We start from the raw sequence: 26,635 nt of genomic DNA on the forward strand, positions 1-26,635 counted from the left end.
GTTCTGGAGAGGCCTGGCTCCATCAACTCGACTTGCATTGCTTTACAGACAGGCTTCTCTGAGGTCGTCCCACCTCGGCTTTGACACCATTTGGCCATCGAGGGGTTAACGCCATTGCCTTTTGTATGTGGAGAGAGCGCTGCAGGGGAAAGACATGCAGGAGCTATGTCCCTTTAAATGCCCATGCTCCAGCGATGAGGCAAAAACCTGCACGTGAAGTAAGAGCATGACTTGGAGCGCTGCAAGTGCATGCGCTTCCATACGCACTTTAATCATTACTACAGCACGCCAAACTCACAGGGGGTGGGGGGGTGAGGAGGATACCTCCTTCACATTTAATCTATTTAAGTGCCTTATGTTTAAATATTCCTGGTTGGTGCTGCAATCCTGCAATGCTGCAATGATCGATCGATCTAATCGTGGCCAAATGTGCACATTCGGAGGGACGGGTCTTTATTGTCCCGAGAGAAAGAAGAACTTTGACACGTGAAGTTACTGTGCAGCGCACGCATTTTATGAGGCTGGTATCCTGCATCTCACTGCATCATTATTATTATTGTTATTAGCTCATTCATTCCAGAATCTTGCAGCCCGTAACATTTTGTTTTGTTCCATTTCTATCATGGAAAAAAAAAAAGATTTAATTAAAATCCTTGAATTTCATTTGTGTGAAATGAGAGTTCCCCTTTCAAAAATAAAACCAGGTCATTTTGATGAAGAGTAATATGTCAATGCTTGTTTGTAGCCAAAGCAGAACTCTCATATTCTTAAGAGGCATCTTTGGCCACTCCGCATTATCAGTGTTTGCCTCACATTTATTATTTAATCTGAATATGCACTCGGAGGCAGAAATCAGATGTAAGTTACGGGAATGTCAAATTGTTCATCTGAAGGTACCAAACGCACACCAGGTTAACAGCTCTTACTAGAGTAATCCATAATGGATGGCATGGCCAGCCATGCACTTTCTGGGCACTTTGTGTTTTCTTGTGGAACAAACTGCACTTTAAGTATTGATACATTACATTCTCCACCTGAAAACTTTGCTGTAATAACTCCAAACGCCCTTGTCTTGAGGAGCTTACATTTATATCGCCATCTTGGGTAACTCTATAATCCATTTACAGGTACCTCCCTCAGGGATCCAACAGAGGCATCCAATTCAAGGTTTGAACTCGTGACCCCTCTGCCCAGGGGCCAAATGGCCCGAATCCTCATCCCAGGGTTCAGTGCTTCACACTGTGGCAACCTCTGCCCCCTGTGCAATCAAGCTGCTTTTGGCTGAGGCGCTGCGGTGGCTGCACCGGGGTGGACCCGCGTTTGAGACCCCCCAGCTGATCAGACCCCCGCTGGTTCCGGCGACGGCGCGGTAGGAGTCCGCGCGCGCACACGGAGGCACGATGTGCTCGTCGCGTGGGGCGTGCGCGCGCCGGTGAGGGAGCGGGAGCGCGTGCACTTTCCCGCGCGCGTGCTCCACCGCGCGACTCTCCCGCGGTTACGCTTCACGGAGATGACAGCCGACCGAGGAGGTCACGCGTCACTCAAGTTTAAAAATACGCGTGCTCTCGCTGTATGACTCGTTCGTCTCTTAAATGTGCACGATTTTATTTCTAATACAACCACAGTAAAAACACAAGGAAGCGAAACTATGAATGCTTTCTGCAGACCGCTTTCTTTAGTCTGTCCCTAGTGCTCGTAATGAGTGCACAGAAACGATTCTGAATGAACTACATGGGTGCACCCTGTACTGACACCCTCCGCTCTTACCATTATCCCTAACCTTCAAATACCGTGCCACAGAAAAAGGAGCTCGAAGGTAACCCTAAACGGTCAAGAAATGAGGGCTAAATCCTCGTGCCAGCACCAGGGAGGGGTTGATATTCCTCTTCCAGAGAAACACCCATAAAAGTTAGGTCACCGCTGACATTTAACAGTTTAAGAATCTGGCACGTTAGCTACACATTACTTAAAGTTCCAAAACTTAACATTGTATCGCTTCAATATCCAGCCGCCCTTTAAAATCTCCACTCTCCCACTCCGTCTCTCCCTCGCTCTCTATCTCACACAGAAACACACAGAGGCTTATTATATCTTTTTAAAACTCCCAACGAGGCGTTAAAATACACGTTCCCTCCATCGCACAAGTGACACGGAGATTGTTGGCTGTTCGAGGAAGTGCATTTGCGCACGGTGAAATTAATCTACACTACCCTGTCATTTACACCGATGCACACTTCCAGAAATTGACACATTCTAAAACACATGCACTCGCTACACTGAAGTGGTCCCCGGACACATCGACACACACGGACAAAGCCTGACGTGCAAGACCCCGTACATGTATTCAACGCGATGATCTCGCCGGTGCCGCTCGCTGCACCTACATTGCATTCAGAGACTGACAGAGCTGGAGAGAGTGAGAAAGAGAGAGAGACCGGCGAGGAGAGAGAAGGAGAGGGAGGGAGGGAGATAGATGCGGTTCTCAAATATATCAGTTCTTACCTTGAAAGGGAACATAGGACATGTTCCATGGGCAATGAGCGCGGTCTTCGGTGTCTCAACAATCTCTCGCCGCGTAAAAAAGATCAACACATCAACCGGAAAAAATAAAATAAATAATATATAATGTACAGATGTAGGCGGCGTTTAAAAATATTCCAGCCACATAAAGAAAAAATAAAAATCATAATCCATCACCGCGGAAAGCCATTTAAGGCGATAACATACATATGTATACTTATGTATATAAATTGTATATTAAAATATGTCACAGGAGCAGAGGTGTGTGGAAAAAACACGAGAGAGAGGGGGAGAGAGAGAGAGAAATGAGAGAGGGAGAGAGGGAGGGAAATGTGAGCGTGTGTGTGTCCCAGTATGTACTATATATTTCTTTCGTTCTCTAGCTACTTCTAACACAAAAAGTCTATGGATGTTCAGTTGTAGCTGTATAGCAAAACGGCTCCTCTCGCTGCTGTCTCACATACGGAGCGACTCAATCACTTTCCCTCTCTCTCACACACACACACATGCACGCACGCACGCACGTACACGCACACGCACACACACATACGCACACAACGGACACCTTACCCTACCTTACCCTATAGTGGGGGTAGGCAAAGATGCAACTAAAACACTCTCATACTCCCTGTAACTCACCTTCCGGTTTCCAGCGTGGGTTATTTTTGGTCAATGCCTGTTTATCAGGTTTTTTTTTTCTAATGATGGCAGCAAAAAATGGCAATTCAAATAATAATTGACTAAAAAATGTGTTTATGAGCAAATCATAACTGTGAAATATTGTTGACTTATGCCTTCATTTTTTTTCTTGTACGTTTGGTCGATGATGACGGAGAAGTAGTCTGGCGCACAGAGCATAGTATATACAGATGAGCAAAAAACGGTTTCATTTGACACCGGGCAAGCAGCTGTCCAGCCCATGGTTTACTAAGCGACAAAAGGTCACATGCAGTTAATTGATCAGGCCCGTGAATCAGTGCTGTTACCTCCACCACTAATATTTATTGTATAAATATCACACCGGACGTAGTGGGTCATTTTAGAGATTCCTTAGGGAACGCATTAAATAACGGCCATGCAATCGTTCGGTTTCCGTCACAGCCACGAGGTTATGGACACCGAAGCGATTTGAGTTTGACAGGGGGGGGCAATGCCGGTGTGAACGCTTCCTACACGGAGCCAAGATGGCGATCTGCACGACTAACAGTTTCCCTACCTGTTTGGAGAGAGGAAAAGCAATTTTAGAGCTTCACTGCCATCTGGCGGTCACACATTGCACTGACCACCAGCCTCAGAGAAACGCAGAGCAGTCGATTTCTGAAGCAGCACACACTGCTCACCTCCACACATCTCCGCCTAGCGGACACTGTAAGTAACTGCATTTATTGAAAAACATTTTTCCCCCCAGGACAATAATTATTAGACACCCGCGCTTCGCGCTGAACAAAGATTACTCTAAATTCCTACTTCTGCCTGAGCGTCTTTTTAGTTCCAAAGGAGTAACTAACAATATTACACGTCATTAGGCGAATTATTTCTTTGCTTAACAGATCCTTGTACAGGTCGACTCTAATGTTCTTTGGGCTAATTTACAACACCTATATCTCCTTACGGTCGTCATGTGTAATTGCTGTGCTGATTAAATACAAAGAGCCGGCAAAATAGACGTCGGGAATACCTGAGCATGGTCAACGGAAACGACGCTCAAGACGCCCGGTCTCTCTTTTTCCCGTGAAAGTGGCGGTCCGTCCATCGTTCTGAAGTGTCTCTAGTCCTCAGTGAGAAGTGCCATCTCTCCCCCTCTACCTGGCTCAGCCACTTGCCTCGGCTCCGACCGGTTCCCGGAGCGATAGTCGACGTCCTTGCTTCCCGACGTTGTCGCTTCAACTCCTGCTTTTAGCGGAGACACGTGACGCTGCGTAGGCTACGGTAACGGCACAGTGCTGTCTGGTTCACCACTTGGTAACGGATTCAAATGATTTTCCCCGGAATAGCCTGTAACTCCTCCTCGTTGAGCGATCTCAGCGAACAGCAAAAATATCTTTCCAAAAATCCAAATGTAAGGACTCTGTGTTTTATATCAGTTCACACTGCATATTTGTCAGTAATGCGCTTCATTACCAGTTCGATTCATGGAAACGTATGCATATATCTTACAAAATAATGTCTTTTGCAATACACGCCATTTTAAACATTCTCTTCAATATTCTACCATATTCTGTGCTGTGCTGTATATTGAGGTGGTGACAGTTTGGCAAATTTCATGACGGGTGCAATAAAGCTTAACACACCAAAATAAGGATTTTATATTTGAAACTCAATCATTTTAGTGAAAGCCAGGGAACGGTAATAACTGAATGACCATTAAATATTTCAAGTAATATGAACAGACAGTAAAAGTGTTCATTCAGTCTAAAGCTTTTCTGATGGCTCTGTTCGGTTAGCTCATCTGTCTTGTCCCGGCTTAGTCTGTACAGTTTAAAGTATACTTTGGTACATACTATGTCCCTGTGATTAATTATGTCAGTATTTAGTGATGGGTGGTCTGTTTATGCTGTGTATTTTTGTCTTTGAGGCTTGTACAGGCAGCCTTGGGGGTTTGGGATCACTGATGGTAGAAATGTAAGGAGTAGCTTCTTTACTTGTGGGTTTGCTTTTTTTTTGCAACCTGCCAAGAATAATCCTAATCTTAGAAAAACACAAAAGAGTCATCAAATCAGGCTGGAGTGTAGTGTAATATCCTCGCCTGTTCCTCTCAGCAATAATCAGGGTCTGATCGATGACAGCACTGAAAACGAAACCACATTCATTCACAGACGGGTTTAACCCCCTTGTGTGAGCGCAGATATGTTATCTGAAAAGGATCTAAATCTAAGCAAGGTGTGATCTGGTCATTACAGGCACCTGCACTACAAGTTACAGAGACCGCAGGTGATGCATCTTCCTGTTATCTGGGTTCTGCTGGAAGTCCTCTCCTCTCACCCTCAGAGAAGTACTGTACATTTCACTCATGTCTTCCCCTATGTTGGAATTTTTTAAATAAATACGTGGCGAGATTTAACAAGGAAGGACAGTCAGTATGTTTGCATCAAACAGCACATATCTATTCTGTACAGAGACGGTGCTGTGTCTCTGCATGATGGCAGGAACCAATCGCTCTCTGCCTGACAGAGTCTGTCAGGACCAAATACACTGCGACACGCACACAGGAGAGAGAACGTGAGCTAACGTGGATATTCTCTGTTACCCAGGCTAACAGAGTGCGGTGTAGAGGCACACCATGTCTTCTGAGCTCTATAAATGAGCGCTTTGCTACAAACATATTATTTTTTCTTTTTGGGAAGTTGGGAGGGACCTCTCAACCAACCCATAACCCTCCACGGTGTTCACTTAATAAATGCATGAACATAAATATATAACCATTCAGCTGGAACCCAGAGTCAGCCAAGCTGCTCATACTAACCGTGCCTTTACAGTGAATGACTTACACTTCCTGTAACACTCTCTCTCTCTCCCATCATTAAAGACAGGGCAAGTCCACAACCAGCATCACCCTTCCCCCAAAACCCCTGAGGCTATCCTGAACACGAGGCAGGTAAAAAGGAATCAACAGTCTTAACTTCAAGCACAGTTTGTATGTGTGTATGTGTGTGTGTGTGTGTGTGTGTGTGCCTGGGTGCATGTGCGTGTATCAGTGCGTGTGCGCATTCCTGTGTGTCTGTGTGTGCGTGTGTTTGCCTGCGTGTATGTGTGCGTGCGTACCTGTGTGTCTGTGTGTGCGTGTGTGTGTACCTGTGTGTGTGTGTGTGTGTGTGTGTGTGTGTGTGTGTGTCCAGGTGGATCCGCTGAGAGGCAGGCTCAGTGGATAGGGACGGCTCAGAGAGTTGCAGGAGAGCCGTCAGCACTCAGCGGAGAGCGGCTAATTATTCCCGCTCGGGTAGGCTAAGTGGATAAAGCTGCCTATCGCCGCGTCTGATCTGGACGTCTAAAGGATGACAGGGGGAATTTCTGCAGCGTTGCAGTTCTCTCTGACTTTCAGCATCTCCGCGCCGCAGCGCAAGGGCAGCGCAGACTCGCCTGGCCTCCCAGTGCTCCTGTATTCACGGCTCTGATTTTAATGTTTCTGCGCCACCAAACGTCCTTTAAAAACCGGCCAGGACTCCACTGCAGGGCTCTAACCCTCAGGGAAGGCTTCTGGTTGGACGTGCCACTCATTTATAAATCTGCTATGTCTAACCCCAATTCAGGATCTGAACTCCTTTCAACCCCTTTTCTCTAGCGGTTCACTGACAAAATCATTTTCTTTGCAGAGTGAATTTCCAGTTCCACTCAGATATGAAAGTTAAATAGTAAGCGCAAGGTGAACTGCTAATACTTCAGTTCTAACAGTCCCCAATGCCCCTGGTGGTAGCATTTGATATTGATCTCATTCACTGGTTTGGATGGTGTTACCCACTGCTACACATTATTTCACAGATTAGTGGCACCTCGCTGCGTTCATTCACCCCCCTCCCCCAGCCAACCCCCCCACACACACCTTTTACGATGAAGAGAGATTCAACCTTTCGCTATAAGTCGAACCCTTTGCATCACGAGGTTTGGGTTTCCAGCCACCCGCAGACCTCTCGGGTCCCAGTGTGTGTGATGACAACCCGTCTGACGACTACAGCGAGCTCAGCATCACTTTGCACGATTAATAAAACTTTCAAAAGTAATGATATAGTTTTATTGTTCAATCAAACATAATAAAGGCATCACTGTTACCGTATAAACGAAAGCTCAAACTGAAAGGTTAAAAATGCATCAGGGGTGAAAGAGAGTGATGTAAGGTAAGACCACTTGAACTGCTAAAAATAAAAAAAGAGAATCTAAGGAAGGACAAGAGACACATGAGCAGAGAAGGGGGGACCCCAAAGCATCTCCCTGGATCCCCTGGTGTCTCCGCTAGGGCTCTTTCACCCTCTCAGCATCAGGGACTAACTTGACAGGATCCATTTTCACGTCTTCTCCCTTCCTCCTCCTCTCCCTCCCGTCCCAAGCATCCTTTGTCTTACGGTTCCCAAAATCCTCCCGCTCTTCTGCAACATCCTGTTCTTCTATCCCACTTTGTCATTCTTTGTTTTCTAGTCTTCTGTTCTCTCCCTCTTTCTTTTTCACTGCTTATCTCTTCACTGCCTCTTCCTCTTTTCTCTTCTCTTCCTCTCCATAACTCTCTCCTCCTCTCTCACCCTTCCTCTCTGTTTCTCCCTCTCTTCCTCCACTTTCCTCTTTCCGTTTCTTTTTTATTGAGTCTCCCTTCTCTCTCCCTCTCTCTCTCTCTCTCTCCCTCTCTCTCTCTCTCTCTCTCTCTCTCCCTCTCTCTCTCTCTCTCTCTCTCTCTCTCTCTCTCTCCCTCGCTCCCTTCCCCTGTCCGTCTCTCTCTCTCTCTCTCTGTCAGTACACGCTCACGTTCCCCCACTCCACCAGATACTGCACTTTCCCGTCCGGCGTTATTCGTCTCGCCAAAATCCTCACGGCCTCCCCGCCGCCACGCCCTCTCTCCAGCATGGACCCCTCCGCACCACCCCCACCCCCGCCCCCGCCCCCACCGGGACAGGATGTGACATCACGCAGGAAGAGCGGAGCGCAGGGGTCCGCTTTCTGTGCAGGCAGGTGGGCGGGCGACCGCGGGAAGGGAAGGCAGGGCGGGGGAAGGCTACAGGGGTCCTCCACACTGGAGAGAGGGGCAGGGAGGGAGGGAGAGAAGGAGCGAGAGAAACGGAGCCAAAGTGAAATAAAACCATAAAACATCAGCTCTTATTCTCGTGTATTACGACACAACTCCCGAGACAAGAAAGTATTACTTCCATTGTCTTTGCAAAGGGGCATGTTTCTCATGGAGATGCTGACATCAGTTTGGCTCTAAGTCATACCATACACTATTTCCCATCACATCACCTGGGTGTGAATTTCCTAATAACTCGGACAGCAGCACATGCAAGGGCGGTCCCTGGAGGGGTGGCACAGGAGAGCGGACTGAGCCTCCACTCACCTGTAATGGTGCAGAGTTCTGGACAGGCCCTGCGTCCCGTTGTAGGAGGGGTGGTAGAGGGCAAACATCCGCTTCGGAGGGGATCTGTAGGAAGGAGGGAGACCTTCACTGCACCTGATGACCTCACACCGCTAAAGACAAACACCTCACAGCTCAGGACAGAGGCACACCAACACTGAAGATGAAAGGAGAGAAGTAACAAACTCAAACTAACCAGTTTCAGAGCTACCATTGTATCAGTGTTAAAGAAAATGCGAAAACATATGTAAATATGTAATTATGTAATAATCGAAAGGAAGGGGGACGTTTACATACATACTAAAAACAATTTCAAAGTATTTTCAAAGATGTGCTTGCATTTTTAGTGCACTTTGTATTTTCATTAAATATTGCCATATCTCCATTTGCATGCACACATATAGCACTAACCCAGAGTTCAGCTCATCCTCTGATTTCCTGGAGTTGTAGAAGTTGGTTCCGCCCATGTAACCATGGAAACATGGTGTCAGGTCAAGGGGATTGGCCACAATAGCTTGAGGGCGGGGCTGGAATGAAAGGCAGGCGGAGCTAGATAAACAGACTGAATGATGACACGGACTGGACAGAGAAGGTAATTTTTTCTGCAATGCATTGTTTCATAGTGTGCCTTTAATGTTTTTTTTTCTGTGCGTTGCCATGGCAAACCACAAGATATTGCATGGACTTAATCACAGCACCTTAAATTATCTCTAGGAAAACACTTCTCTGGCCTGCAATAGAGCTTGGCATCACTGCACGCATGAGGCACGAAACGGCGTTTATGAATTCACACGGGAAGATTCTCAGTTTAATACACAACGTCATGAAACATGCAAACCCTCCACCACTTTCAAGCAGAAGCAGTGGTAATTCAAAACCCTGCCATGATTCCTTATAACAACTGGCTGTGTGAATGGGCAATGTAAAAACTGGGCTTAGAGATCATTAATCCCTAATTCAGTATCAAGAGAACCTCTCGACACAAATGCTACTACAACACGAGAAGTCACGCAAGGTTTATCGCTCAGAGGTGCACGGCTTCATTATTTCGGCAGGTCCCCTGAAAAGATATGCTAATAACTCATTTGTGAGGAAATACAAGAAAAAAAAATCCAGCGTGAATTTCGGTGTCGCTCGTAATTGGGGCTCCTATCTCGAACAGGCTGCGATACGTTTCTGCTTGGCCTCGGCCAGACCGGAGTGTTCTTCCTGCGTTCTGTCAGCTCCCGACACCACGAGTGACGTTGACACGCTGGGCTTCAGTGCCAAATGCTGTGTAGGTAAAACGGTCACGCGGGAGTTATGAGACAGACTCCGTTTGACCGATACAGCTGAGAGTATGGTTTGGTTTTAAAGTTACAGGAACGTATTTTCAAAGTTAAGGCCACAAGGCACGCCCGCCCCTGTGGTTTTCGTGACTCAGCGCTCCCAGAACCGTTTACCGAGGGAGGTCTCCGTGGATACCGTCTCAAAGACACTAAGACACTTGTGTTGTATCTACTGAAACGAATAAGGCTTGTGCGTTGCGTACCACAGCAAACACAAACCCCTCCACAGCATTTTGAGACACACACCGAATTTCTCCAAGTACATCAGAATAAACTGTGTCAGTCTCATAACCACAAGCCTTTTGCTTTGACATGTTAAGGTCTCTCTTTTCCTCAGCAGTGTAGTATCACTCAGTTTTCCCACTAACAGCCTTGTTCATGTAGTCACAGGTGTTCCACGGAACCATGGTGTCGGATCATTCTGTCAGACCATTGGTCACAAGAGCTTGAGGGTGGGGCTGGAATAAGAGGTGAGCGGGGCTAGATAAGCCCTATGTAAATCCTTGGATAAACAAGATAAAAAGCAGATAAAAGCAGAAACCATCACAGCGTGCACCCTGTTCCGTCCCCAAAACGTTACCGGCGGAGCCCCGGGGATCTGCGGCGGTGCCTGCCATTTGGCGCCGGAGGCGGCTGCGTTGGTAAGGTGCCTTCCCGTAGCAGAGCGAACCGCCGTTTTAAATCAGCGGGACCCTCACGACACAGAGCTGTGCCTCGCCAAACTGTAATGGACCACAAAGCGGGCCTTGGACCCGTGCCCAGGCCGAGTGTATTACTGCACCTCCTTTTTACACTGCTATCACCCGGCCATGGGGGGGGGGGGGGGGGGTGTCGGTATTTATGGCTGTTATTAGTCCTTCGTGACGATCTGTTTATAATAACGCGAGTTTGCCGCTTACCCTGCTGGATATGAATGCCAAACACATCTCTCTTAGCTGCACGGGCAGTGTCCCCGCTCTGTCTGTCATTCACACCACCTCCCCGCCAAAGGCAGGATGCGTCTCTCTCTCTCACACACACACACACACACACACACACACACACAGGAACACGCATACACACACACACACACACACAGGAATACGCACACACACACACACACACACACAGGAACACGCACACACACACACACACACACAGGAACACGCGCGCACACACACACACACACACACAGGAACACGCACACACACACACAGGAACACGCACACACACACACACACACAGAAACACGCACACACACACAGACACAAACACACACACACACAGTCACACACACACACAGTCACACACACACACATACACACACACTCACGCACACACACTCACACTCAGACTCGCACACGCACCCCCTACAGTCAGAGCAGCGGAAGAGACATGTTTCATGGTGTGCTGCACAGCCTCCACGCGCTCAGCTCGCTGGACTCGGGTGTGGCTGCTTTCTGACGTGTGACAGTGGGAACGACTCGCACTTCGTCCCTGACATCACGCCTTTTCCTTTCTCTCTTTTCCTGATTCTCTCGTGGGATCGCATTTGACAGGCGCGCCCTCTGCCGCGGCCTGTCATTCTCACTGCTCTGGGATCAGTGCTCTGCCTCCTGTCTCTGTTGCTTCGGCAGAGGCTGCAGGCGGAGGCGCTGACCTGTGTCTCCCCGATGCGTCGTTTGGATTTCCGCGACTCCGGGTTGGCCGCCCGCCTTTGACACAGCACCGACAGAGGGCTGGGGGGGGGGGAGAGCGAAGACAAAGAGGGAAACGTTGGCGACAGGCCGGGACTTCTTTCCTCCGCGACGTGCGCGGAATAAATATGTCAAATAAATACGCCTCTTCAAGGTGCATTTTCCCTGCTTATTTCCAGACATGCAATTCAACAACATTCATTTAAAAAAAATTAATTCAGAATTTCTCCCTGCCCTTTCGGCCTGGCATTTGCATAAACCATTTAGGAGACGAAATTTCAAATGAGCTCTCGGACCTGTTTGGGAATAAGTTTACCGACATTAGTCTCCGCCTGTTTCCTGTGGACTCAGAGCTGCACTTCCCAAAACAGACAAAGACCCTGCACTGAGGTTTTCCACATGGGCGCACGTCTGTCTTGTAGTTCCACTGTGGCATCTTCGCATGCTACTACCTGTCAGTCTGTGGCACTGGGAAACCTGCCCAAGCTCACACAGAACAACACTCACACAAAATAACGTCAATACTAATTAAGTACACTAATATTAATATGTCATCAAATTATCTTTAAAAAGTATGCAATTTTCTGCTACAGTTGCATGATTAATTATCATTACATGAGACTACTCGTTTAATGAGTGCTCAATTGCTAATTGGGTTTTGCATTGGGGGGAGCACTGAAATCGCCTAACTGAGAGTAAGGCCCTGACTGACGACACCCTGTCTGGTGAGTCTGGTTCAAGAAGACAAAAAAATTTCAGGCGTATCAACCAACATGGCCCCCAAACCACATTTCACCTGTGACAACTTGTTTATAATAATCTAGATATTTCACGCTACATGTCCATATGCTTTATTGTGTGACACTTGAGATTGCGGGGTGTGTCCATGGGATGGTCCAGAATTACAAACAGGTTTACACCCTCATAGGTATGGTATAGCTGGCAAGGGATGTGACCTCAACTGACCCAAGTAACTGAAACTGAAATAGAACCAAGCTTGTCAGTCACATATCAGGCAGAAATCACATGGCGAACACTATGGAGTAAACTGCCTTGAGACCTCATTTTTATCAAAATTCAGTGGAAGTTTCCCCTTGTAGTGCAATTTCTGGAGGAAAGCCAATCACAGCTTAACTGCCCCTCCTACCTTCTCCTGTGGGAGATGCTGATTGGGGGCTCGGTGATGAGAGGCGAAAGGTCGGAGGTCAATGGAGGCGGAGCGCGGACCTGAAGCCCAAACAGACACTTTTTCTTCTTGATCTCTTTCCCAGACACAAACCTTGAAAACATCAAGGAGAAAGACAGTTAGCTCAGGCAGAGAGCTCCAGCCTTCATAAAGTGCTGATTCCAGTGGTACCTGCCTATTGCATTGAACTGAGGCACTTCTTAAACACACCTGCTGATTTAAAAGGTACCTATAATGTACCTATTCAGTACGGCTGAAGTACTGCTTCTCTTCTGGTGCAGCCAAAATGTTCAATTACTACATCTGTCTGTGAATAAATAAGTGTGGCCACTCATAAAATTTGTGTATTTACCGGCTAATTTATGATGGAGAAAGAAATTATGACACTTTTGTTTTTGTTATTCCTGTTTTTGAGAAACTACTACAAAAGATTGCAGTGATTAATATGCATTATATAATAATGATATTTTACAGATATACCTGCCTAGCAGACATTCTTATGCAGAGCAGCTTACAATATTTACATGTCATCCATATTTACACATGGATATCTACTAAGGAAATTCAGGGCAAGTACCTTGCCCCAGGGTACAACAGCAGTGCCCCATCTCAGAATCAAACCGGCAACCTTTGGGTTACAAACCCTGTGCCTTACCACCACACTGCTACCTTGGATATGTGGATATAGCATACAGCACAGGAGGTAAATCTGTGTTTAATTTGTAGTGTGAAAGACCTAAGAAATAAGTGAACACAAATGTGCTCTCTGGGAAGAAATAAGCAAGAGACTGTCTAGATATGGCTTGTTACATATTTTAAGCATGCCTCTTTCTCCTTGACTCAACAGCTCTAGACCAGGCTGAAGTCAGATCTCTGGCCACACAACACTGTCAGCCCACCTCTCCTCAGGTGTGGCTGACCTACAGCTCAGGTGTCTCCGTGGGGTCACAGCTCTGATGTCACACTCAAACTCTCACCTGTCTTTGTGGGAGTTCAATGCATTGAGGAGATTGTGGCAGCGATCCTGTTTGGGGGTGTCAGACAGCTGGGGATAGAGAGAGGATGCAAGGAGTGATTAATCCAAATATAATATTTAAATAATATTCGACTGAATGCCCTAACGTGACTGACGCTACATAACATTGAACAATCGAACAATTTAGAGGATTAAAGAGCACTCCTGCATAGAAATGATACAAGACACAGAGAAATGAGCTGAGATCTAAGGACTAGTTTCGTGCTGGTGTTGTTTTTATGATCTCACCGAGTGAATATAGAGCTGGAATTTCGTGTAATGCTGTTGCTTGTTTGAGTTATAATCATGCACATGGCCATAATTTCTTAGATACACTAACAGGGGAAAAACGATCAAGTCTATGTTAAAGGGAAGCACAGTCTGGAAAATTGAGACACACTAATAGTGAAGATGGGCTTCTTTAAATCACAGAGATATAGGAAGGGTCGCCATACCGCGCCAAGTAACAGGGAGTCCCAGTTCTCATTGGTGAAGGAGAGAATCTCATGATCAAAGTCAAAATATTTCCTCTTGCAACACAAGGACAGGTGATACAGCACCAAATGGGCCAGATCTACCCTGCAAATGTAACAATGCTGTAATAACACGATAATATCATCCTAATACCTCTATAATAACACTTCCCAAGAGGTAAACAGAAAACTGATATAACACCAGGCAAAAAAACACACAACAGTATCTGCAGTATAATTACAACGGGATTAGATTTGATTGAACTGCTGGAAATGCAACAACAATTAACGTATTATAAAATGTTTTTCAAGAAACATAATAAATCACAGAAAAGAGAGCCAAGGTACAGTAAATAATTATCATCTACACTGTGGCACAGTCACATGGTGCAATTTTCAATGGATTTGTGCAGTGTTTTCTCATGATTTATATGCAAGTTGTTTTTTTTTTCATATCGCACAGGAGTCTTGCCAAATGACAGAACTGTTATTCTCACCAGCTCATGGGTAGTCTCTGAATGGTCTCTGGTCCTTTTGTGCACACCGAACACTCAAACTGGTAGAACCTACAGCAAAGAGAAGGTGTTGCTATTCTGTATGAAAGCTGCACCTGTATGACCACATAGTTTTAAACTATGGCTGTAAAGTGATTTAAAGACAATCTGCAATGCCCCATGATGAAGCTCTATGTCAACACAACAATTCAACACAATTCATTATGAATCAAAATTGTACTTGGCGTCTCTATGGAAACAGTGTTTAAAAGTACATGTCATAATGCAATTATGTAATGGAGAGGCCTCCCACCATATAAGGGCACAGGTCCTCTCTTTCTCTGTGACTCCTCCATCAGAGACACGCCCTCTTAGTCCGACCCCGCCCATCACCCACCTGTCTCCATACAGCAGTGGTTTGGTCAGACACTGTGTGCAGGCTTCGTGGAACCACTGACCACACCCAACACACTGCAGCATCTTCAGGTTCCACCTGAACAAGCATCCGGAACAAAGGTTATGCTGGAAAAGTGCATTCTCAGAATCCCACCACACAACTTACAACCTGGAAGGATGTCGTAAGGGCGTACCCATGGTGACAACTGACATTATAGTGACGTCACAATTTATCTGTCGTTAAACATCCAGGCATGATGACAGTGGCTTGGCAAGCGGGTTAAAGTGGCATTGTGTTTAAAAACTCTGCACGGTTTTTGAAAGGATTTTCAAGGGTTTCTGAGAAAACAAAACCCAGGGACAGTGTTTGGTTGGACATACCTAGTGTTTACAGTTTAGCTTTGTAAAGGCCACTGACTTGGCTTGCTTTGTAGAGCCAAGCTAACACTTCCTTGGGGTTAAAAATTAATTTCTAAGACCTAATTAGACATTGAGTAATTGTTAATTGTCCAGTGAGCAGGTGTTAAGAGAACAGCCCTTGGAATCCTTTACAATATTTCTTCCTGTTTTGAAATAACAACTAATTATTGAACTAAACACTGATTACAAAATATATCACACACTACAATAAAGTTTGCGACCAGTTCCACTCACTCTCCAGGGCCGGCACAGTAGCAGTAACACTGCTGCTGATTGGTCAGATGCTGCGGATCCCAGTCCAAAGCCGAAAGCTGATAGGGCAGCCTCAGTTTCATGATCTGCATGAGGCGGGCGAATCGTCCTCTTTTTAAGGCACCCCCTCTCTGTCGGGAAGAGAAGGCGTGACATCACCTGACCCCGGTCGCACACGGACGCGCTCGTCTCGGTCACGTGAGGTTATTTATCGGGGGCCTCTGTTTTACTGGCCCCAACGCAGGAATGAATCTCTTCTTTCCAATTACTCTGGGCCTATTTTACGGGATGAGATTTTGAATCATAATTTTTTTATGAGAGGTGAAGCGCATTTACCTTTGTGGCAACCGCAAAGACGCACTGCCGGCATATCCAGGCGTTGCAGTCGGCCTCCTGCTCGATGGAAGGTGTGTGGCACTGAGGGTGATATCCTGCAGGCGGAGGGGGGGAGATTATCCAGAAGAATACCACGGTGGACAAATTTTTCTGTGCACATTCAAGCCTTCGTTCGTAAAGCTCTCCGGTCAAAACGAATGACAAACATTTCTCAGCCAACCTCAATATGTAAAATGCTCCACCACATCTTCCGAATGTAGTATCAAACCATGAGTGCAAACATGGCTAAGAAATATCACCAAAAACTATCACTAATGTCACTGTAGTGTCATAGGGGTGATAACTGATCACTCTTCACACTGAGAGTGACTACTTTGCTGGCCTTTTTGTACTGGAGTGCCTCTAGTGGTAAAGCGCTGTTACTGCCGGAGTGCAACTCTGGACTTCCTGCACATTACCACAGAGGGCTGAAACTTAACTGAATGATCCCTGCGCTCAGGTACTTGTTTAGAAGAGTAGGGTCTCTATGCAAGCAAGAATATCCTTAGTCAGTCAGGTAGTCAGCTGCAGAGTGAGAGGCACTAGCTTATTGAAATCACGGACACGGTCAGAAACAGTTGTAGTAATTATCGACTCAACAATGATCACATTTTCTTGCTTAACAGGGGCTGTGGCCTTTGTTAGCCCTGAGCAGTTTAAAACAAAAGGCTAAAAATGACCGTATTCCTGAAGCTCAGTGACAAACACCCGATTACAGCGCCTCTTTTTACTGCCGCACGGGGGTCTGCAGTCATTACGGCAGAATCTTTTCATCCTTGCCTCTCCATCACCTGGCCTGATTTCAGCTGTTGTTTTTCTAAATCTGACACATGGATCTCACCACATGTCTCCATGCGCCCTCCACAGATGCCAGGGCTACTCTTTGGCTGGTGCGACCACAGCGGGGTCACGGTCAGCTTAAGCGTTTATTTCAGCCGTGGTGCCTCACGCCTGTGCAGAGCAGAAATGTATTTCTGCAAGCCTAGCTGCTGTTCGCGGCCCGGGATTTGAGCGCTGTTGACAATTCTGTAACAATCAAGAGCTTAACGCTGCTAATTAATCTCATTGTCTTTCCTGAGATTGAGTTTCGCCATGCCTTACACAGATCTTGCGCGCTTGTTTAAAAAAAAAAAAAATGCATTTTAAACTCCAGCCACAGTGGAGTTAAAAATTCTGCTCTTCATTCCAGTGTGAAAATATGTGCACTTCGCTGACTGGCTCTGACAGACAGTATTATCTGCTGAAGGACAAAATAACACACATCTGTTCACAGTTCTAGAATGCACCACTGCACCCTATATCCATCTAAACGCTCCCTGCAGTACCAAACCAAATTACATTTTGCATTGCGTATTATAGGATGCAAGGTATTACGTTACCATGGCGACACTTGTGACAGTTCACGAGCGGTTCTTTGAGGGGCGGGGCATCACACACGGAGCAAACTCCCTCTTTTCCAGCTGAAACTGAGAGGCAGAGAGAGAGAGAGAGGGAGAGAGAGAGAGAGAGAGAGAGAGACAGGGAGGACCACTCTGTGGCGTTCACTAACGTTCGGCTGGCGTGCTTCCTGAGCACCATTTCAGACTTCATTACCTTTGACCTTAGAATGTGTTGCCTTATATAATTTGTATGAAGTAGTAATTTCCCAGGATGGCCTGCACTGTGTGTGTGTGTGTGTGTTGTGGGGGGGCTCTATACTCTCTCAGGGCTAGCCGCATTTTGTATTGAAAATATATTTTCGACATATAAACGCTGTTGACTCTATTCATAGATAACCCAGACCGCTGCACACTGTCTCTTCTGTCTTCTGTGGTGACGAATCAAACGGCTGTAGATGAGACATGGCTCCTCCTTGGTGCTGTACATTATCCACTGCCAGTCCTGAGACTGATTAAAAACTTAAATCCAATTAACCTTTAAAAACATTGTTCTATTTACAGTGTTATCTGGGGGGGGGGCTACCACACCACTTTTATTCCTCAATCCATTTTCAATTTCAGTGTATTGTTTTCAGTGTTTTCTTGGAGATATGACCTCATCATGTCTAGACGAGTAATCTTTTAATAAGGGAAATCAAACACGCATGCCATAACCCTAGCCTCCCAGCCCCCCCCCCCCCCCCCCCCCCCAACACACACAGAGGCAATCACATAAACACACACACACACAGACACACGCCTGGACCAACAAACACATGCACACTCGCACGCACACATACACACATGCACCACCTTAAAGATACAAAGAGCACTCATGGCTATGCCTGTGAGGAGGAGTGAGGTCTTACAGGAGTGAATGTCCTTCTTCAGAACCCAGAATTCAGAGTTGTCTTCAAACCGAACCAAGCAGCACTGTTTGAGTCCATCTACCTGAAAGAGGTAGAGAGATAACACCGCTAAAGGACTGAATAGACACACACACGTGCACACACCGATGCATGCACACATACACACACACACACACACACACACACGCACGCACACACACACACACACAACCCACAAGCACATAACCAACCATACATGCATGTGCATGCAACCACAAAGACAGATGTACACGCATTCAGCTATCAGCTCACACGCAAACACACACCAACATGTACACACATACATACACATCTACATGTATGTGTGCAACCCACACTCAACCACACATGCATGTACATGCATGCACATAGCCAGACATACAGGTGATACATAGTTATGAGCTTACACACATACACGCACACACACACTTACATCACATACAAATGCAGACGCAGACATATGCAGAAACATGCACACAGACACACAATACCACAGTCACGTCTGCATGCATGCCCACACACATACACATGTACAGCTGCACACACAACAAATAAACATGCGTACATGCACTCACACACAAACACAGGCACGCATCCGCATACATACAGCCGCACACCGATGAGCGCACACACACACAGAGACACAAACAAGCTCACTCTTTTAACATTGCCGAGGTATAACAATCCATCACTCCAACGAGCCAGCACGTCATCTCCCTCAGTCACTCCCCCCATCCTGAGAAAGTGAGAATGAGAGGGAGAGAAAGAGAGTGAGAGTGAGGCGGCCTATTGCAAGCACATTGACTTATTAAACACGAGTCGAGGGCTAAGAGATACCGGGAAAAAAACTATCCGGAGGGAGATAGGGGACGCGAAACCTCCGAATTTCTCCCGAACGGGGGTATAATAGTACTGAAACAGACGCTTCACACGGGCGACAGAAAACGAAGGGTTAATTCGTACACACTGACGGACAGGACGGGAGATAGCCTGCAAGAAATAAGTAATCTGACAGCAGACTTACAGTGGGCTACATAACAACACGTAGCACTTCACATGAAGGAATAGTTTATTTGTTACATTAATATTGCTAACTAAATAAACTACGGTGGAAACAGTTATGTATTAATTGTTTCAGATGTTAAAAAATGATTTTACAAACTAATATGTACGGAGGTATAGGATATCGCTGAGTAGTAATATACGATTCGTAAATGGCCTCCGGACGATTCACTGAAGTCATAGCTAAACACAATAGATAGATAGAAGAACTGACAAATGCAGATCCAGATATACACAGATGTAAAAAATTTAAAAGGGTGATACCTGACAGGTCGAACTCCTTTCCGCCGGGGGTTAACAGATAAAACTATTCAAGCTCGACATGAAATGTTTCTTTCTCGCCGATGTTGTTGTTTTTTTTTTCTTTCCGCGTCTCTGTTACTGTAGCCAGCTATGTTTGTGTGTATGTGTCTGTGCCAAACGGCGTGTCAATCAACCCGTCAACGTAAAGGCGTCTGTCTGTCCGTCTCTGCCTGTCCGTTATCCGCGACGTCGCATCGTCGTGATCCCGCTCCTATGCCACTTTCTTCCCTCGTTGCATTTTTGTGTTTGATAAAGGTGTTTGCCAATGCTGCCGAGAGTCAACCCGCCAGAGACGCCATCATCCCTGCCTCTCGTTCTCGACCGAGTGACTTGTGGTGACGCAGACATAAAACACACGGATGGAGACAGGGGAACCGAAAGGGTGGGCGAGGTATTCTCATCCGACTAAATAACTGACCGAAATCTACCGAGAGAGAAGAGAGGGACCAAAGAAATCAACTACAGTTACTTGTGATCTTTTAGGGAGAGTCGTTATTACTCGCCGGGTGTTTAACTTCACTGTGTTTTGTCGCTAATTAATCAAGAGTTGCTCGGAAGCTAGAATTACCGGTCAATTAAAAGTAAGACGACCCAACTTTTTAAGTACAACTTTGATGGAGAATACGCAGCAGCAAAAGTAGCCTACGTGCCACCGCTTAAATTGTTTATCCATAGCTATATTAGGCGCACCAGATAATGCCAGACCAGAGTTTGGTAAAACTGCTTTAATATACAGCATACTATTACTGTAAAATATTTCCACGAGTTGCTGCGAGCGTTACAACGATTAATTTAATACTTTATGTTCAGAGATGTGCAACCAGTTTTTAAATGTGTGTAAATCCTTGAAATGCGGCGTGTGTTGTTACTAGCAAGTGTCTCAACCTAATGAAGGATGAAATACTTGAAAACGATCGCTGGAGTGCTGTTGTTAAAACCTTGTTTTGATAGTTTATTGCTTAACGTGGTGCAATTCCTTATCTCGCGTTGTTATTTTAACTAATTATTTAATTTAAAATTCCTGCAACGCATCGGCTTGAGGCGTATGAACTCGTGATTACTGGCAGTGAAGGGTGCTGGGTGCTGGTTGCTGTTTTTGTCTCCGCACCCAACGCACGCTCGGCTCTGATTGGTTTAGCTGCCCTATATGACAAGCGTGCGGTAATCAGAAGCAAGTGCGCAAAGAGTGCGAAGCGAAAAACAATGCCCCCAGGAGTGCTGCTTAAAGCCTCATTGCTTTTTTAAGCCTACCAGTTTTCCGCCAGGACTGGAGAGCGGGGGTGAACACACGGAACTTTGTACGCCCACTTGCTCATTGTATTTAATTGTCTTTAATAAACACCTGTTTATTAAAAGATCGTTTTTTTCAGCACGAGCCGTACTTTCCTGGTTAAATTGCTGTATTGAACGTTGAATATGGCTGTTTTATTTTACTTTTACTCTTTTACTCTTGTATGAGTTTACCGGTTTTCACCCCTTCATTGCTGGTAACTCTACAGTGTTATTCACCTTAGAGGGGCCAAACCTATCCCTCAAAAGAGAAACAAACCCGGAGAATGCTGTAGGCTATAGCAAACATGACCAGGGCCTCTCACTGGACCTGGAGCAAACTGTTGATTGGGGGACAACACATATGCAACACATACAACACATATTAAATATGAATTAATCCCAGCATTGATGTGGGTATATACAATATGCTTGTGCTTTTTATGTGTGTCTTGTTCTGAATTACTGCTTAAGCTATACAAATCTTTGTCTCTGCTGAATAAATTCAAGTTTAAGAGAACAGGAAACTTAAAGAGAGTAAGGGCTCCATTCAGTCTGATCATAAAAAAAATTTGGCTTAAGCATGGAGTTAGGACAAATTCGGGCTAGTGTTCAGTGACTTTTTATACAACTCTAACAGTGTAACATTTTAACATTGAATGTGGGAACTGATGAACTCACGTGGTGTTTAAGTAAGACATGAAGAAAGTAACTCAGTCTGTTTAAGTCATGAATTCATGGACATGCAAGCCTTGCTTAAATTTTTAACTGAAAGCAGAGAGGTCCTTGCAGAAAGCTAAGAGCCATGAGGTGTTGCTGTGATTAATTTAAATAGAGGCCTGAAATTCAATAGATGTTTACAGACTTTGTGAGGCGTAGCAGTCTGGCCTATTGAGTGGGTAAAGAGAGAAGCGTTTGAGTTCATGGCGTTTGTACATTGTAGTGGTTGCGTGGGCTGGGCCAGTAGAGAACATAACTCTACATCTGAAGAGCCCATTATCTTAACCATTTGATTGAAGTTCTTATTTCAAATCAGGAGTTGTTGCTGGATGGAATCATTTGGTCACCGAATAGTGTCTATAAAATCTATAGGAACTGGTTATGCAGTTGAATTCACTCCTGCGCAGTTTTTTTTTTTTCAGACTGTTATAATATCTACTTGTGCCTCGTACAGCAGCCGTTATCTGGAATGTTTTCGCAGGCGACCTTATGATGTGTGTTGTGGTTCGATATATCTCTGATCTCGGTACAGGATATCCTGCTATGTCTTTCCACGGGGGACTTTACAAGTGTGAGCCACAACACCTGAGATGCTGTGCAGGCATCGAGTCCAACAGCTGTGCTGCATTCTCTTTAAGTCGGAGTGACACGGAAGAAAGTGTTACATTCTTAGTCATCATCATGAGTTTGGCGGTCAGGGAATGAACAAAATGTATGTAATGTATGTGAAATTTGCAACTCAAAACAAAGGACAAAGAGACATGGCAGCTGGATTGAATGGGGGTTGTGTTTACAATTGTATGTGTACTGTATTTACAACACATAGATGTATTGAAACTATGAATATGTATAGAAGGAAAAAAGCTTATAAAGGGCCTAAATGAGGACCTTGTGTTTTTGTGGCCTCTTTGTTGATGTTGGTTATGTGACGCTGAACTCTGGTGAAATGTTTGTCACACCTGTTTTTAGGTAAGGATAAATGCCATGTTCATTTTAATAAAGACAGTATGATGATGACATTAGGAAAGAAAAGGAGATGAAATCAGAGTTGGGGTAAATTCCATTTCAAGTCAGTAAATTCAAGGATTCTGTTGAAACTCAGTTCATGCCTTAAATTGACTGAATTCAAATGGACTTGACCTCAGCTCTGTCAGAAAGACATTAAAGAAGATTTGGAGGGTTACTATACAGGCAAAGACCTGTATTTTCTGCCAGCATCACCGTGGTCACCAAACTGTGATAACATAATGACAGTAATTGGCAGGATTCTATATCTGGCTCTGGACACTGCAGTGACTTAAATCAAGAGGCTAACAGACCTCTGTAAACCTCTTTGTATTAACATGTCTACATACTTATTGGAAAGATGTTTGCAGCTATATAACAAGCCACATATTTTGATAATTTGGCTGTGGTAAATATGTCTTCTGAGGTTAAAAATGCTAAATATCTATTTGATCATAGATCAGATAAGAAAGGTAATTTAAGTTAGGCCTTTGCTTTGAGGGCGGGCTGTTGGCTCTGGTCTTGGAAAAGAGAATGAATGTGACATTCCTTTAATGCATCAGTAGATGGCGCTCATACGTAGCTTTAGAGCGGAGGTATTTGCAACATTCCTTCCGAGTTGAAGGTGCCGTCCCTTACCGTGCCACTGGATGGCGCTCACAGTGCATTTTCTGTTCAGAAACCTTATTAAGCGGCATCCAGTGTAAAATCTGTCATCATTTACCAATGGCATTTGCCGTTGGCATCATGACTTTAGAGAATACATTAAACTAAAAGGCCAGACAATTAAATCAAATGTATTTGCAGGCCGTGTCCATAATCTCAGGCTTCACACAAGCATTATCTCCATTCATACCCAATGAACCAGTGTCAGAACATCTGTGCAAACGACATGTTTATTGAGTTTCAGAGGGGTTACAGCACAGTTCATTAGGCTATACACACGCAAACACACTGTTTTGGAGTACTCACACACAGAGGCATACATCTTACACATACCGTCAAGGTATATATATATATACAGGAAATCACACTCAATAGACTGTATCATCCTCAAAGAGAAACCCCCAAACGTACTGTTGGTTCCTTTGTAAAAATCTCAAAATGTTGCCCCATTTACTGCTTGAAGGGACATCTACGTTGAGGTAATAAAAAAAATAATAAAACTGAAGTATAGGTTTCTGTCCAAGTGATATCAGCTGACTGCTGCTTGTGAAGTCATCCGTGTTCGACAAAGGCAAGTGTCACGTGAAAAAGCATTACATTCCAGACCCTCTCTTACATGGACCCTGCAATGCTGCCAGAAGAGCGCGAGTTTCTCACCACTAGATGGCACCCTGCACACATGCCAATTTTCATTCCAGCCTATTCCCTTGGCAGACCTGGTCTAATCTGTCAGTGAGTCCTGCCGTTTCTCTCCAATGCATTAATCAAAGCATGACTTACAATAACCTACTCAGGTGAAGTAAGGACAGCCAAAGATAGCATTTTTGTCGGCAACACTAGAAACATCTCGGCGTTTATCTCTGATCTCGGTGATGCATTTATCAAAATCTCCTGTATTAGAAGAATTCATCAAATGAAAATGCTGAGACATTTGACCATTTAGCAAATGAAATAATGAAGAGCAGAGGGTTTTTAAGAAGTACACACGGGGCCCTCAGGGCACTGACGAAGACACCCGTCTGTGCTCTGAATGACACAGACCGTCAGTAGGAGGAAGAGGGGCATTATGGGTAAGGAGGGAGGTGTTACAGTCGATTCTGGAGATGTTCATACATTGCAAATTAGTGAGCTCTTTGTTCTTAGTTTTTTTCTGGTTGCTTTTCAAACAGACAGATTACTGAAATACATAATATGCATAATATGCATAACATTTTGTTATTCATAGCCATTTTGGCCTCCTCACCAAGGTGAAATACCAAATAAATGGTCATTTTTCAAATTTCTGTTTAAGGTTCCATGTTTCCCCAAGGAGAACTGAGTAAGAAATGTAACCATGTTAACATAATTTCAAGAAACAATTCTCTTAATTTTCTTTTAATTGTGGCAATAAAATTCAAAATAAATCAGTGAAAAACTACAGCAGAAAGAATTGAAGAACTGGACCTCAGTCTGACCTGAGGAACCTGCAGAGATCTCACCCATTTTAGTAAGTTTGCTGCACTAAATCCTTAAACATAATCACACAGATTCCTGGCACGACAGTAGAAAATGCTTTGCCATTCCGTTTCATCACAACTGACCATGTAAAATAAGCACAGTGCACTCAGTGCTTACTGCCATCTTGCATTATTCCGGACTGGGATTTATTAATGATGTAATGCAGACCATGACAATTCCTCAAATGAACACTCACTTTTTATGTCACAACTGCCCACACAAACTCGCCCTGTGAAGTGAAGTGATATGATGTCACTGCACAACACACACCATGAAGCAGCTTTCACCGCAGAACAAACCATCTTACAGTTAACTGGCTCGAAAGTAAATGCTGGCATTCGGAATCAGAGAGAACCGATCCCTTCTGAGGGTTCTCAATCTCAGGTCTCCCAAATCTGTCCAGACATGTAATTATCTCCCCCCGCCCCCAGGCTGCACTTGACAGGAGAGTCTCTTATCTGTGACCCAATCAGCAGAGAGACATGGGCAACCTGACAAGATGGCTGCCCAGCAGGGGTGATGGGAGTCTGCAAGGGGAGAGACGATTTGTTTTGTTATGTGAAGGAGGTAAACATCCTTTCTTGCCTGGCGGCGCGACTCGTTTTTGTTTAACTGCCAGCTAAGTACATATGCGTTGTTTGGCATGAGATAACAGTCGCCGTTTCATGCAACTGTGTTTAACAGCACGGATTTAAAATGGCTGCTCACACACAGTTGAATTGCATGACAGAACTAATCTACATTACTGCAGTGGAGAGAGCGGTCGCGTTTTCACTGCAGCTGAAGCCGCTCAGAGATTCTCTGCACATGTGCAGTACAGCTGACCGGTCATTTCTGACTCACAATTTAATTATTTTCGACAGGCTGTCTCTTATTATGCCCTTTGTAATAATGACAACAAGGTGGACGTGAAACGTGACAAATTCTCCTTAAAGTGAAGGGCTTGTAACCCAAGGTTTGGTGGATTGATTTCCAGGTTCAACTTGCGCCTGAAAAGATGGGCTACCTGCAGTATCATGCATACCAGCAGTCACATCAATAGTGAGGGAGCAGTCCGCACAAACACCAAAATCTGCAGGGCCATCGTGTGCTTCTCAATGACACCAAACAATGACTTTATTCTAACCAATTACTGTCAGAGTCTTCCATTAGTTCATAGCCAGTGACTGACAGCACACAGTGGCCCCACCCCTTATGAGGTTCATTGAGCCTCATTCTCCAATCACCACCAGCCAATGCATGGAGATCAGCAGCCGAGAGCCAACGCATCCAATCCGGACACGCCCGCTGCCTTACAACCCCTGCAACTCAGCTGACCAATCACAACCAGGACAGCTGATCTGTGGCCAGAACAGTGTAGTTCCTTCAGGAAATATGCAAAACAGGCCTCTCACTCTCATTTCCTCATTTACAGCAAGTTTATTTATGACTCATGACACGTCTGCACTCTTCACACATAACATGACTCCGCCCTCTGCTACACAAGGCCGTGGCTTCCCTGGTCTCACAGACTTCTTAGAAAACCAGTAACAGCAATGATAACAACCAAGGACAAATATTACAAGCACTTATTCCTGTTTGGCAGGTTCCCTTCAAAAATGTACATGATCCACATTCAAACCTA

General features: G+C 45.2%; 2 protein-coding genes across 7 annotated transcripts in view; both read right to left on the reverse strand.

Annotated features, from left to right (window-relative positions):
- The window catches only part of LOC118769144 (ras/Rap GTPase-activating protein SynGAP-like), a 111,582-nt gene extending 108,368 nt beyond the window's left edge, over window positions 1–3,214 (reverse strand). For 5 of the 6 annotated variants that reach the window (XR_005004472.1, XM_036516165.1, XM_036516163.1 and 2 more), the window contains exon 1: window positions 2,503–2,619. Coding sequence is in view for 5 of the 6 variants with exons in the window: in XM_036516165.1 (XP_036372058.1) it covers window positions 2,503–2,524 (22 nt within the window). In the remaining variant the exon portion in view is untranslated. Of the gene's footprint in view, window positions 1–2,502; window positions 2,620–3,159 lie in introns of those variants that run through there. The other variant, XM_036516162.1, reaches the window with a different exon arrangement.
- Window positions 3,215–7,900: 4,686 nt separating this feature from the next.
- LOC118796603 (PHD finger protein 1-like) lies at window positions 7,901–20,196 on the reverse strand. The gene is made up of 15 exons (XM_036555588.1): window positions 19,816–20,196; window positions 19,147–19,225; window positions 18,472–18,553; window positions 17,564–17,650; window positions 16,146–16,240; window positions 15,792–15,940; window positions 15,139–15,234; window positions 14,745–14,813; window positions 14,230–14,353; window positions 13,737–13,804; window positions 12,721–12,852; window positions 11,537–11,615; window positions 8,981–9,096; window positions 8,552–8,635; window positions 7,901–8,233 (listed from the first exon to the last, which is right to left on the reverse strand). Exons 2-15 carry the CDS (start codon window positions 19,222–19,224, stop codon window positions 7,954–7,956), a joined length of 1,539 nt encoding a protein of 512 aa, XP_036411481.1. The 5' UTR covers window position 19,225; window positions 19,816–20,196; the 3' UTR covers window positions 7,901–7,953.
- Between the last annotated feature and the right edge of the window lie 6,439 nt (window positions 20,197–26,635).

The sequence above is a fragment of the Megalops cyprinoides genome, chromosome 21 (genome assembly GCF_013368585.1).
Source record: "Megalops cyprinoides isolate fMegCyp1 chromosome 21, fMegCyp1.pri, whole genome shotgun sequence".
In the NCBI taxonomy this organism is placed as follows: Eukaryota; Metazoa; Chordata; class Actinopteri; order Elopiformes; family Megalopidae; genus Megalops; species Megalops cyprinoides.

What these genes read in the sequence shown, in the direction of transcription:
- LOC118796603 (XM_036555588.1), bottom strand. Translation starts at nt 19,224, where the DNA reads ATGGGGGGAGTGACTGAGGGAGATGACGTGCTGGCTCGTTGGAGTGAT. An exon ending in ACCTCGGCAATGTTAAAAGA is followed by an intron (nt 18,554 to 19,146) that starts GTGAGCTTGTTT and finishes TACCTCTTTCAG; the next exon opens with GTAGATGGACTCAAACAGTG. An exon ending in GAAGAAGGACATTCACTCCT is followed by an intron (nt 17,651 to 18,471) that starts GTAAGACCTCAC and finishes TCTGCCTCTCAG; the next exon opens with TTTCAGCTGGAAAAGAGGGA.